The sequence below is a fragment of the Eubalaena glacialis genome, chromosome 5 (assembly GCF_028564815.1).
Source record: "Eubalaena glacialis isolate mEubGla1 chromosome 5, mEubGla1.1.hap2.+ XY, whole genome shotgun sequence".
Lineage (NCBI taxonomy): Eukaryota > Metazoa > Chordata > Mammalia > Artiodactyla > Balaenidae > Eubalaena > Eubalaena glacialis.
The window spans coordinates 67,137,129-67,151,388 of NC_083720.1; the positions used below are offsets into that span (position 1 = coordinate 67,137,129).

The 14,260-nt window shown below is 38.7% G+C and overlaps 1 protein-coding gene across 1 annotated transcript in view; it reads left to right on the forward strand.

Moving 5' to 3' along the window:
* The window catches only part of NSUN7 (NOP2/Sun RNA methyltransferase family member 7), a 58,046-nt gene that overhangs the window by 33,858 nt on the left and 9,928 nt on the right, over positions 1–14,260 (forward strand). The window contains exons 8-9 of the mRNA XM_061191337.1: positions 3,567–3,668; positions 5,446–5,563. Of these exons, the coding sequence (XP_061047320.1) occupies positions 3,567–3,668; positions 5,446–5,563 (220 nt within the window). The remainder of the gene's footprint in view (positions 1–3,566; positions 3,669–5,445; positions 5,564–14,260) is intronic.

A 14,260-nucleotide genomic window follows, 5' to 3' on the forward strand; every position in this document is an offset into this window, starting at 1 on the left:
GCTATCTGTTTTACGTTTGGTAGTGTATATATGTCCATGCCACTCTCTCACTTTGTCACAGCTTACCCTTCCGCCTCCCCTTATCCTCAAGTCCATTCTCTAGTAGGTCTGTGTCTTTATTCCGTCTTGCCTCTAGGTTCTTCGTGACCTTTTTTTTTTTTTCCTTAGATTCCATATATATATGTTAGCATACGGTATTTGTTTTTCTCTTTCTGACTTACTTCACTCTGTATGACAGACTCTAGGTCCATCCACCTCACTACAAATAACTCAATTTCGTTTCTTTTTATGGCTGAGTTATATTCCATTGTATATATGTGCCACATCTTCTTTATCCATTCATCTGTTGATGGACACTTAGGTTGCTTCCATGACCTGGCTATTGTAAACAGTGCTGCAATGAACATTTTGGTACATGACTCTTTTTGAATTATGGTCTTCGCAGGGTTTATGCCCAGTAGTGGGATTGCTGGGTCATATGGTAGTTCTATTTTTAGTTTTTTAAGGAACCTCCATACTGTTCTCCATAGCGGCTGTATCAATTTACATTCCCACCAACAGTGCAAGAGTGTTCCCTTTTCTCCACACCCTCTCCAGCATTTATTGTTTGTAGATTTTTTGATGATGGTCATTCTGACCAGTGTGAGATGATATCTCATTGTAGTTTTGATTTGCATTTCTCTAATGATGAATGATGTTGAGCATTCTTTCATGTGTTTGTTGGCAATCTGTAAAACTGATAGGGATTTGATATGAGTCTGCAAGCAATTGATTTATTATGGTCTCTGTGCAGTCAAACCTCTCTGCTAATGATAATCTGTATTTGCAGCCGCTCCCCAGCGCTAGGATCACCACCTCAGCTCCACCTCAGATTATCAGGCATTAGATTCTCATAAGGACCATGCAACCTAGATCCCTCGCATGTGCAGTTCACAGTAGGGTTCACACTCCTATGAGACTCTAATGCTGCCCCTGATCTGACAGGAGGAGGAGCTCAGGCAGTAATATGAGTGATGGGGAGCGGCTGTAGATACAGATGAAGCTTCACTTGCTTGCCCACTGCTCACCTCCTGCTGTGTGGCCCAGTTCCTAACAGGCCACGGACCACTACTAGTCTGTGGCTGGGGGTTGGGGACCCCTGCACTATACCACACAATTTTTAACTGGGCTTATACTGAACTATGTGGAATTCTGTCTTGCTACAGAAAATTTCTTTCCAAGACTAACCAACTCAGATGGGAGTATGGTAGACTGAGAAAATTCCCACACTAACTTTGGGAAATGATCAAAGAATAATTAGATTTTGAAAGAAGAGGGGAAGAAATAGCTGCAGCTACAATAAGCATTCCAGTTAAGAGAACTAGAGCTTAGAATACTGTGAGACTCTGGCCTTATCCTGGGTCATCTTGAAGTAGGAATGCAGAACAAAATAAACCATAGGTAAAAATCATTTAGACGCTGGGGTGTGGGTGAAGCACAAAGGGAACTACAAATGACGAAAAGAGGGAAAGTAAAAAGTTTCCTAGGGCTTCCCTGGTGGCGCAGTGGTTAAGAATCCGCCTGCCAATGCAGGGGACACAGGTTCGAGCCCTGGTCCGGGAAGATCCCACATGCCACAGAGCAACTAAGTCCGTGCGCCACAACTACTGAGCCTGCACTCTAGAGCCTGGGAGCCACAACTCCTGAAGCCCGCGTGCCTAGAGCCCGTGCTCCACAACAAGAGAAGCCACCGCAATGAGAAGCCCGCACACCGCAACAGAGAGTAGCCCCCACTCACCACAACTAGAGGAAGCCCGCGTGCAGCAACGAAGACCCAACGCAGCCAAAAATAAAATAAATAAATAAATGAATTTATTTAAAAAACAAAAAAAAGTTTCCTAGATATTGGTAATATTTTGAAATCCTTGAAGAGGTGACCGGATAAGCCAAGAAGTGGTCTTTGGCAAACCTGGAAAAAAGGAGGGTTTTGAAGGAAACTGTACTTTGATGAGGTAATAGCCAGAGCAAATAAGGAACTGCTGACCTAGTGATTATGGTAGAAATATTAGTCATAAATTTAGTGGGGATGAATCCAAAAGACTTAGATTCGTGAGAAATCATGAATTAGTTTGAAAAACAATTTAACATTGAAAAACATTACAACCAATTTTAGAATGTTTATCATAAAAATTATCATATTTGAGGAATGTATGAAGTCAATCTCTGCTAACAGCTTGGAATTATTTTAAAATGGGGTGAAAAAGGTAAGCTGATATGGTTTTAGAGTATAATAATGGGTAAATAGTCCTTTAAAAAGTGATGAAAGAGAAGAATGTGAAGTGTAAAACTAAATTGGGAAGAAATGGAGTTTAATTAACCTTTAGTGATATTACTGGAGTGGGGAATAGCCAAATATATGGTATAAATAATTGGCTTTCATACTGCAGGGAGTTACTGAGAGGCAGAATAAAACAGGGGTTAGAAGGTTGGTCAGATTGCCAAGCTAGAACCTGGCTCTCAACTAGTAGCTATGTGACCTTAGACAAGTTGTTTAATGTATGCTTGAACAGTTTTTTCAATGTTAAAATGGATAATAATGCTTCAAGGGGTTGTTGAATAAAATACTCTATATAGAGTAGTATTCAGTATATCTTAGTTAATATTATCGAGAAATATTTTAAAAATAGTTTCAGAAATTTAAAGAATTACTATAAGAATTTCTTTCTTTCTTTCTTTTTATTAATTTTATTTATTTATTTTTGGCCGCATTCGGTCTTCGTTGCTGCACACGGGCCCTCTAGTTTTTTCTTCCAAAATTTCTTTCAGTAAGTTAATGTTTTTAACTGTATCCTTTTGTGTTCTTTCTTACTCAGATCTGACTATAGCCCATCAGTTTCTACCTTGGAAAATAAATCTTTTTTCCCTCTATTAGTACCCAGACTGACTGTATTCTGTTTTTTATACCTAAACGACTTATTTTGGCTGGTTGGATGACTATATCATAAGAACTTGGAGAAAAAAGGAAAAATAATATTAAAACTAAGCAAAATTACCTTTATCAATTCAGTTTTTATACAATACTGCCTATTTATTTATTTATTTTAAAAAATTTATTTATTTTTATTCATTTATTTTTGGTTGGGTCTTCATTGCTGTGTGCGGGCTTTCTCTAGTTGCAATGAGCGGGGGCTATTCTTCATTGCGGTGCACGGGCTTCTCATTGCAGTGGCTTCTCTTGTTGTGGAGCATGGGCTCTAGGCACGTAGGCTTCAGTAGTTGTGGCATGCAGGCTTCAGTAGTTGTGGCTCGCGGGCTCCAGAGCACAGGCTCAGTAGTTGTGGTGCATGGGCTTAGTTGCTCCACGGCATGTGGGATCTTCCCGGACCAGGGCTGGAACCCGTGTCCCCTGCATTGGCAGGTGGATTCTTAATCACTGTGCCACCAGGGAAGTCCCCTGCCTATTTATTTTTAATAAATATTTTCCATGAAAACTGTCATTAATAGGGAAAATATTAAATAATGTGATAATAGCAATATATGAAAAACATCTAATAGTGATATATTTAAAAGCATTTATTTCCTTTTAGATACAGGTTTACTTAAAGATTTCTCTCAAGGAGGCCCGTCAGAAGATAAACTTCATATTCTTGCTCAACAGCAATATGAACAGCTAACACATGCAATGAAATGTAAGTTTGTTATCAGTGTAATCTGAAAATATGTTGTAAATCTTAGAAACATTAATACTTCATTTATCTATTATATTCAGGCAATGATGTGTGAACCATAAGTGAATTTTTCGGAACACTCAGTTCCTTCAAATAACAAAATATTTATTTTTACCAATTTAATTCTCAAAAATATATGCTTTACTATCATTTTAAGCATAGGTTAGCAAGAATAATTTACAGTTTTCTTTAATGCTAAAGTAAAATAATTACATACATCCATTGTTGTACAGTTTCATCTTCTTTATTTCTTTGTCTTCTTACTCGATGTAATTTTTCCATTGTCATTGTGCCTGCCCCTAACTCTTCTATAATCCCAACTTTAATCAAACTCTTACTTCTCTTAGTACTAAAAAGAGAACAGAGAGATGCAATTACAGGTAAGGCCTAGATCTCTTTAAGTCTGAGTAACAAGGCTCTTTAAGTATTTATATTATTGCTTCAATCACTGCATTTAGATTTTGAGTACCATTTAGATTTTGAGTACCAATGCCCTTCCACACTTAGATATGGAAATCTAGAAGTCTCTGAGAAATTATATAAACTTTTATTAATTCAGTGCATGTTTATCAAATGCCTACTCTGGGTCAGATATTAAGCTGGTTGTTAGGGATAGGAGTGTGGATAAATCCTGACCTCCAAAGGCTCAAAGGTAAGTATAGGGTATAGATGATTTAATATATGAAGATATAGCATATGTGAAGTAGAAATAAGGCAAAATAGAAAACACAGAGGAGTTCTGCCCCTTTAATTGATGTTATTAAAAAATATTAATTTGAATATGATAGTATGTATATGATCTATGAAATGAGTTGATTGGAAGATGAGGAAGTTGGTAAATAATGCATTTTTAAACTTCTTTCTCTGATTACTCTATTTAAAATTGCAGGATAATCTTTTGAAACCAACTGTCCTCCGTATCTGCTTTGATTTGCTCTATAGCATTTGTCACTTCCTAATGCTGTATATATATCTGTGTGTGTGTGTGTGTGTGTGTGTGTATATATATATATTTTTTTTTTACTTGGGCTGTGCCACTGCGTGGCTTGCAGGATCTTAGTTCCCCAACCAGGGATTGAGCCTGGGCCTCTGGCAGTGAGAGCGCTGAGTCCTAACCACTGGACCACCAGGGAATTCCCTAATTTTCTTATTTATTTATGTCTTATGTCAATGAAACATAGAAAGTAAGCTCCCTGGGGTAGGGATTTTTGTATGTGTATATTGAATGGTGAGAACACTGCCTAGCACGTAGTAGGTGCTCAGTAAGTGTGAATAAGTGAGCGAGTTGCAGGTAGTAATATTACCTCATTTTACAGTTGAAGAATTGGAGAGTTAAGTAATTTTCCCAGGTTCATACAGCAGTAAGTTACAGAATTGGGATTCATGTCTAAGTCTGTCTGTTTCTAGAGTCCTTTTAACTAGTTACGTGATGTGGCTTGTGGAAGAATAGCTGGAAGTGTCAAGCTTATGGTAATCTGCAGTATTTATTTGTTTGTGTTTGTAATTAGGTTGGTCACATTGATTAGATTTCCATACAATCCAGTTAGATTTACTTTATTTATTGGCCACAGACTACATTACTAATACATGCTTTAAAGGGGAGCCATGCAAGCATCTATAGAAATAATTCCCATCAAAACCATGTGGTATTAGTACAGACAGACGTTTGAAAACATAACAGATTTGTTTAGGATTGTTAATGGGGTCATTATATTAATTCCATCTTCTTTAAATGTAGTTACTAGAGCTCAAGCAGTTGTTTACTGCACATGTTCAGTTTATCCAGAAGAAAATGAAGCTGTTGTTAAGAAAGCACTGGAATTTCAAGACCACGGGACTAAAGTACAATCTTATAGGTAAGAAAGGAAGGATTCTTCTAAACACCTCAACCAAATGTTTTTGAAAGTGAAAAATTTTGATTTTCTGAGTTAGAAGTAGAAGACGTTTCAGTTCCTTTTTATTAGACTTTAATATGACCAAATAGCCTAACTTCTTACAACTTTAAAGTAGATTCTGTAAAGCCTTTACAATGGCTTGGCATGTGCATTCTCTTGTACACTAAAAGATTCTTGTTTTTGTTGTTATTGTTAAATAAGGCTAAAGGCATTTGGGCGTTGACTTGATTGATTTCTGGATAAATTGAGTATAAACTTTATACCCTGAGTTTTAGATACGTCTGTGCTTCAGTAGAAGAAAAGTAAGAGTATAAAATAACCTTAGAAAATAGAGAGAAAATTGAATGTTTATTATCTGAAAACATGTGTTTCTTAGACCCATTTAGCCTTTGGCACCCACAAGGACTAAGATAAGAATAGCTTGAATAACCATAGTAGCTTCTGGGTAAAATGCTGTAATAAACTAGGGGCAGAGAAGAAAAACAGTAATACTCCATCCAAACTCTGGACATCAAGATAAGGAGTATATTTAAGATTACTATATGATACCAATTAGTTCTTCAAGACTGTGACAATTAATAAGGTATTTAAAAATGTCTCCTATTTTTTACTTATTTCTCCTGTTCTGAACTTTTCCTGTAATTCTTATAGTAGCATCTTAATATGTATATGGTTTGCTCTCTCCTTTTAATTTGATATTTTTCCTTTGCCAGTTCACAGGTGGACATGTTTGTTAACCACGTCCGTATTTCCCTTCTTACTTTACTTCCTTATTTAGTAATTCTTGTTGGTAGCTAACAGCCAACCTTTTTTCTGCCAGCTTCTCAACACAGCATTAACTAAATCTCCATCTATTGGCAAAGAGAATTATTGCAGGTATATAACCAAAATCATTAGTGTGGATGACTCTTGATTTGTCTGTCAGGGATAAGGTTCTAAGAATGTAATATGGCAAAAATAGAGGAACATCTCCACACCCTCTCTAGCATTTATTATGTGTAGACTTTTTGATGACAGCCATTCTGACCAGTGTGAGGTGATGCTTCATTGTGGTTTTGATTTGCATTTCTGTAATAATTAGTGACATTGATCATCTTTTCATGTGCCTACTGGCCATCTGTATGTCTTCTTTGGAGAAATGTCTATTAAGGTCTTCTGCCAGTTTTTTGATTGGGTTGTTTGTTGTTTTGTTGTTAAGTTGTGTGAGCTGTTTGTATATTTTGGAAATTAAGTCCTTGTTGGTTGCATTGTTTGCAAATATTTTCTCCCATTCCTTAGGTTGTCCTTTCATTTTTTTAATGGTTTCCTTTGCTGTGCAAAAGCTTGTAAGTTTGATTAGGTCCCATTTGTTTATTTTTGTTTTTATTTCTATTGCCTTGGGAGACTGATCTAAGAAAATACTGCTACAATTTATGTCAGAGAATGTTTTGCCTATGTTCTCTTCTAGGAGTTTTATGGTGTCATGTCTTATGTTTAAGTCTTTAGGCCATTTTGAGTTTATTTTTGTGCATGGTGTGAGAGAGTGTTGTAATTTCATTGATTTACATGTAGCTGTCCAGCTTTCCCAATACCACATCAACAAGTCTTCAAGAGAGACTGTCTTTTATCCATTGTATATTCTTGCCTGTGTTGTCAAAGATTAATTGATCATAGGTTTGTGGGTTTATTTCTGGGCTGTCTGTTCTGTTCCACTGAACTATATGTCTGTTTTTGTGCCAACAGCACACTGTTTTGATTACTGTAACTCTGTAGTATAGTCTGAAGTCCGGAGGGTTATGCCTCCTGCTTTGTTCTTTTCCCTCAGGATTGCTTTGATAATTCCGGGCCTTTTGTGGTTCCATATACATTTTAGGGTTATTTGTTCTAGTTCTGTGAAAAATGTCATGGGTATTTTGATAAGGATTGCATTAAATCTGTAGATTGCTTTGAGTAGTATGGCCATTTAAAAAATATTAATTCTTCCAATCCAAGTGCATGGGATATCTTTCGATTTCTTTGAATCATCTTCAGTTTCTTTATCAAAGTTTTATAGTCTTCAGCATATAGGTGTTTACTGCCTTGATTGAGTTTATTCCTAGGTATTTTTTTTGACGCAGTTTTAAATAGGATTTTTTTTTTTACTTTCTCTTTCTGAAATTTCATTGTTAGTGTAAAGAAATGCAACAAATTTCTGTATGTTAATCTTGTATCCTACTACCTTGCTGAATTCATTTATTCTCATAGTTTTTGTGTGGAGACTTTAGGGTTCTCTATATAGAGTATCATGTCATCTCCAAATAGTGACAATTTTACCTCTTCCCTTCCAATTTGGATACCTTTCATTTCTTTTTCTTATCTGATTGTTGGGGCTAGGACTTCCAATACTATGTTGAGTAGAAGTGGTGAAACTGGGCATCCTTGTCTTGTTCCTGAATTTAGTGGGAAGGCGTTCAGCTTTTCACTGTTGAGTATTATGTTGGCTGTGGGTTTGTCATAAATGGCTTTATTATGTTGAAATATGTTCCCCCTATACCCACTTCTGTGACAGTTTTTATCAAGAATGGGTGTTGAATTTTGTCAAATGCTTTTTCTGTCTATTGAGATGATCATGTGGTTTTTGTCTTTCCTTTTGTTAACGTGGTGTATCACATTGATTGATTGCGTATATTGAGCTGTCCTTGCTACCCTGGAATGATTACAGCTTGATCATGGTGTATTATCCTTTTTACGTATTGTTGGATTTTGTTTGCTAATATCTTGTTTTGAAGATTTTTGCATCTATATTCATCAGAGATATTGGCCTGTGGTTTTCATTTTTTGTAGTGTTTTTGTCTGGTTTTGGTATCAGGGTGATGGTGGCTTCAGAATGAATTTGGGAGTGTTCCCTCTTCAATTTTTTGGAATAGTTTGAGAAGGGTAGGTATAAGTTCTTTGAACATACTAACAGATACAAAGGGAGAAACTGACAATAATACAATAATAGTAGACCTTAACACCCCATTGACATCAATGGACAGATCATCCAGAAAAAAAATCAGTAAGGCAACAGAGGTTCTAAATGACACAATAGATCAGTAGGACTTAATTGATATCTACAGAACACTACTTCCAAAAAAGCCAGAATACAGATTCTTTTCAAGGGCACACGGAGTATTCTCTAGGATAGACCACATACTAGGTCATAAAAAAAAACCTCAACAAATTTAAAAGGATAGAAATTATTTGAAACATCTTATCTGACCACAACAGTATGAAACCAGAAATCAACCACAGAAAGAAAAACAGGAAAAGAATGAACACATGGAGACTAAACAACATGCTACTAAGAAACCAATGGGTCAACAATGAAATCAAAGAAGAAATCAGGAAATGCCTCAAGACAAATGAAAATGAAAACACAACCTTACAAAATCAATGGGATGCCCACCCACTGGTGGTTGAAGCTGGGTCCTGGGGTTAGTGCTGGACTACTGACATCAAGAGCCAGGTCCTGGAGTCTGGTTGCAGGGCCCAGACATCCCAGAGCTGATATAACATGCCTGGGGGTGAGGCAGGGAAGGGGAGCAGATCCTGACACAGTTGGGTACAGAGTCTGGGGTGTCCTGAAGCTTCTGTTGGCCTGTTAGTGGGCAGGGCCAGGGCCCAGCTGGTCCCAGGGCAGGGTCTGGCCTGGTCTGGACAGGATAGGTTTTCAGGCTGTGGGATTGTGGTTTTCTTGCATCTGGTGTCTGCCCACGTTGGGTCAGCCTGGTCCAGAGGCTAGAGCAGGCAAGGCCCAGAGGATTCTGGGGCTGGTGCTTGCTCACTGGTGGTTGGAAATGGACCCTGGGCCCTCTATTGGGCAGGACCTTGTCCAGAGGCGGATGTGGAGGTCTTTAGGCAGTCTGTCTGCTGATGGGTGGTGCTGTATCCCACCCAATTAGTTGCTTGGCCTGATTTGTCCCAGCACTGGCACCTAAAGGCTGTTGGGTTGGGTGGGGCCAGGTCTTGGTGCTAATGAGCTAGAGGGAGGATTCCACAATGGTGTTTGCCAGTATCAGCATCCATGTGGTAGAAGGAACTCCCAAGAATGGCTGCCACCAGTGTCTGTGCACCCAGGGTGAGCGCAGCCGCCCCTCACCTCTCTGAGAGACTCTCCAAGACCAGCAGGTAGGTCTGGCCCAGGCTCCTATCAAATTACTGCTTTTTCCCTGGGTTCCAGAACATGTGAGATTTTGTGTGTGCCATTTAAGAGTGAAGTCTCTATTTCTCCCAGTCCTGTGGGACTCCTGAAATTAAGTCCCACTGGCCTTCAAGGCCAAATGCCCTGGGGCCTTGTCTTCCTGGTGCCGGACCCCCAGGCTGGGGAGCCTGACGTGGCGCTCATAATTGTCACTCTTGTGGGAGAACCTCTGCAATATAATTATTCTCCAATTTGTGGGTCACCCACCTGGGGTTATGGGACTTAGCTGTATTTCAAGTCTGCCCCTCCTACCTGTCTTGTGGCTCTTTCTTTATGTCTTCAGTTGTAGAAGATCTTTTCTGGTAAGTACCAGACTTTTTCATCAATGGTTGTTCTGCAGATAGTTGTGATTTTGGTGTGCTCTTGAGAGGAAGTGAGCTCAGAGTCTTCCTACTCTGCCATCTTGGCCAGTCTTGGTCACTGTGGTTTTGATTTGAATTTTCCTGGGAACTAATGATGTTGAGCTTCTTTTCATGTGCTTATTAACCATTTATATATCTTCTTTGGACAATGTCTTCAGGTTCTTTGCCCATTTAAAAACTGTATTACGGGACTTCCCTGGTGGCGCACTGGTTAAGAATCCGCCTGCCAAGGCAGGGGACACGAGTTTGAGCCCTGGTCCGGGAAGATCCCACATGCCGCGGAGCAACTAAGCCCGTGTGCCACAACTACTGAGCCTGTGCTCTAGAGCCCGCGAGCCACAACTACTGAGCCCACATGCCACAGCTGCTGAAGCCTGCGTGCCTAGAGCCCATGCTCCACAACAAGAGAAGCCACCGCAACAAGAAGCCTGCACACTGCAACGAAGAGTAGCCCCTGCTTGCTGCAACTAGAGAAAGCCTGCGCGCAGCACCGAAGACCCAACGCAGCCAAAAATAAATAAATAAAATAAATAAATTTATTAAAAAAAAAAATTGTGTTACAGTTGGCCTTCCATGTCTGAGGGGTCCACATCTGAGGATTCAACCAACTGCAGATTGAAAATATTTGGAAAAAAATTCCAGCAATTTCCAAAAAGCAAAATTTGAATTTGCTGCAACTATTTACATAGCATTTACATTGTATTAGGTATTATGAGTAATCTAGAGATAATTTAAAGTATACAGGAGCATGTGCTTAGGTTATATGCAAATACTACACCATTTTATATAAGGTATTTGAGCATCTGTGGATCTTGGTATCCAAGGGGTGTCCTGGAACCAATCCCCCTCATACCAAGGGATGACTGTATTTGTCTTTTTTATTGTTGAGTTGTAAGACTCCCTTATATGTTCTGTACTATCATACTCTTATCACATATATAACTTGCAATTATTATCTCCCATTCGTGGGCTGTCTTTTTACTTTCTTGATAATGTCCTTTGATGCATAAAAGTTTATAATTTTGAAGAAGTCCGATTTATTTGTTTTTTATTTTATTGCTTGTGCTTTAGGTATCATATCTAAGAAACTGTTGTTTAATGCAAGGTCATGAAGAATTATGCCTATGTTTTCTTCCAACCATTTTGTAATCTTAGCTCTTACGTTTATGTCTGTTATCCATTTTGATTAATTTTTGTATATGTTATGAGGTAGGGGTCCAACTTCATTCCTTTGCATGTGGATATCCAGTTGTCCCAGCACCGTTTGTTGAAGAGACTATTCTTTCTACAGTGAATGGTCTTGGCACCCCTGTTGAAAATCAGTTGATCATAGATGAATGGGCTTATTTCTGGCCTCTCAATTCTGTTTCGTTGATCTGTATGTCTATACTTATGCCAGGATCGTAATAAGAGATTTTTAAAATCACTAATGGATGCCTAGTTTTATCAAAAGCCTTTGCAGCATTTAATGATACAATCAAATGTTTTTTCTCATCTGACATTTTAACACGGTGGTGAATTAATGCTAAATATTTTCTGATAGTGAACAGTCTTTGAGCTTGAGGGCTAGGTACTGATAGGTTGTATTCTGTGTTTTGATTTTCTATTACTAGTAAAGGTGGAGTATAGGGAAGATAAGCAGTGCATGAGTGGGATTGGATTGCTCTTCTAGCCTTGGTGCTCATTAAGATAATCAGTAATCACATACACCTGGCTTCTGATGGGTACTTTGCCCACTTAGTCTCTGTTGTTTCAGGATCTTTATTCTCATTGCTGTCAGTGAGCCCAGTTCTATAATGGCCTCTCCTACTGTCAGCCCTGGCCTAGGGAGGGAAGCCACCAGTGAACTTATGAGTGCTGCTAGTGCCCTCCCAGCAGCACACTCCCTGTTGCTCTGATAAAATGTGTATCTTCTGGGTCCTCCTCTCAACATAGTCCTCTGGAGAGTTCTTGAGCCCTAATAGTACATCCACTGAAGCAAGCTCACTCCTCTGAGGCTTCTAATCCTATCTTCCACTGTCTGCCATGACAGTCTGGCATTTCTCCTCACTAAATGTGAGCCATTGTGTATTAGTTTTCTATTTATGCTTAAGAAATTACCACAGATGTAGCAGTTGAAGACAGTGCCTGTTAATTAACTCAGAGTTCTGTAGGTCAGTTGTCTGGATGGCATGGATGGATTCTCTGCTCAGGATGTCAGCCTGATGAATTCTTTGCTGGAGACTCTGGGGGAAAATTTGCTTCCAACCTCACTCTTGTGGTTGTGGGACTGAGGTCCTTGTTTCTTTGCTGGCTATCAATCCAAGATTGCTCTCTGCTTCTAGAGACCACATTCATTCCTTGCCACTTGCCATTCCTCCATCTTCAAGCCAACAATAATGCATTATACTCTGCTCGTGCTTTGAATCTCTGATTTCTTCTGTCTCTAAGCTGTAGACCTGGATGGCTCCTGTGATTAGGTCAGGTCCACTGAGATAATACCCATAGCTTAAGGTTAGCTAATTTGAGACCTTAATTACATCTGCAAAATTCCTTTTTCTATGTGTATTATTTGCCTGAGCTGCCACAATAAATTATCCTCAACTTGTTGACTTGTAACAACAGAAATTTATTCTCTCACAGTTCTGGAGACCAGAAGTCCAAAATCAAGTAGTTGGCAGGGGTGATTCCCTCTAGGGCCTCTGAGAGGGAATCTATTCTGTGACTCTCTTCCAGCTTCTGGTGTTTGTTAACAATCCTTGGTGTTCCTTGGCTTGTAGCTTCATCACTTCAATCTCTGCCTCCATCGTCATGTGGTCTTCTTCCCCTGTGTGTCTCTGTATATCCTCTCTTCTTGTAGGGACACCAATATTGGACCTAGGGTTTATCCTACTCCAGTATTAGCTCCTTTGCTAAGACCCTATTTCCAAATAAGGTCACATTCTGGAGTTTTGGGTGGACATGAATTTGGTGGGGGGGACACTATTGAACCCACAATAGTCCACTCTCTGGCCCCCTAAAATTGATGTCTGTTTCATACACAAAATGCATTTATCTCACTCCAACATTCTCAAGTCTTCACCCATTCCAGGATCAATTCTAAATCCAAAATCTCATTTAAGTATCACCAACTCAAAAATTCCCAAATGTCATCATCTAAGTCAGGTATGGGTTGGACTCTGGGTATTAACTTATTTTATTATTCAAAGAAATGGACTGTAAGTTGGGGTTTGAAGATCATTTTGTTATGCAGAACCAATTTCTGTATGGTAACTTTACCAGTATTGATTATGGATTATTATTACTATTAGAAAAGATAGCATGTATGTAGCTAAAATATATCATGGTCTATTAAATAAATATTTGTTGAATACCTACTATATACCAGGCACTCTTCTAGGTGCTAGATATATCTAACTGACAAAAATCCCAACCTTACATTGGTAAGAAATAATTATTTTCAGTGAGTATTCTTTATTTAATATATAAGTGAATTATTTATTTTGATGCTTTCTATTTGTGTGGAGAACATAGACGAATAGGCCTCAGAAATTCAGTCTGTTGGTTACAAGGTTGGTAAGAGGAGTGACTAGCTGTGTAGAACCTACACAGCTATTATATTTCAGCTTAGTTCAGCACAAACATTTTATTACGCACCACTATTGGCCAGACTCTTTGGCATGTCATTTGAGGTCATGTGTGTCTGCCCACATCCTAAGTGACCTCTACATCCTCTTACTCACTCTCTGCCTCAGCCACATGGAAATACTTGCTGTTCCCTGAACATACATCTTCATGACACTTGTGCTTTTGTTCATGTTCTTCTTTCTGTCTAGAATCCCGTCTTTGCCTTATTGGATACCTACTTATTCTTCAAGACATAGCACCAATGCTCCTTCCTCTGTGAAGTCTTCATATTTGCTATCTCCCATGGCCACAATTAATTGTACCTTGTTCTGTACTCCTACATAATTTTGTCTCTACTTGGCTCAGCATTCTTATGTGGTCTTCTTTATATTATTGTATACCAATTAGTTTCTCCAACTAAATTGTAAACTATTTAAGAGAGCTAATATTTTATTTATGTGCTTTTCACATAGTAGGCAAATGAGTGAA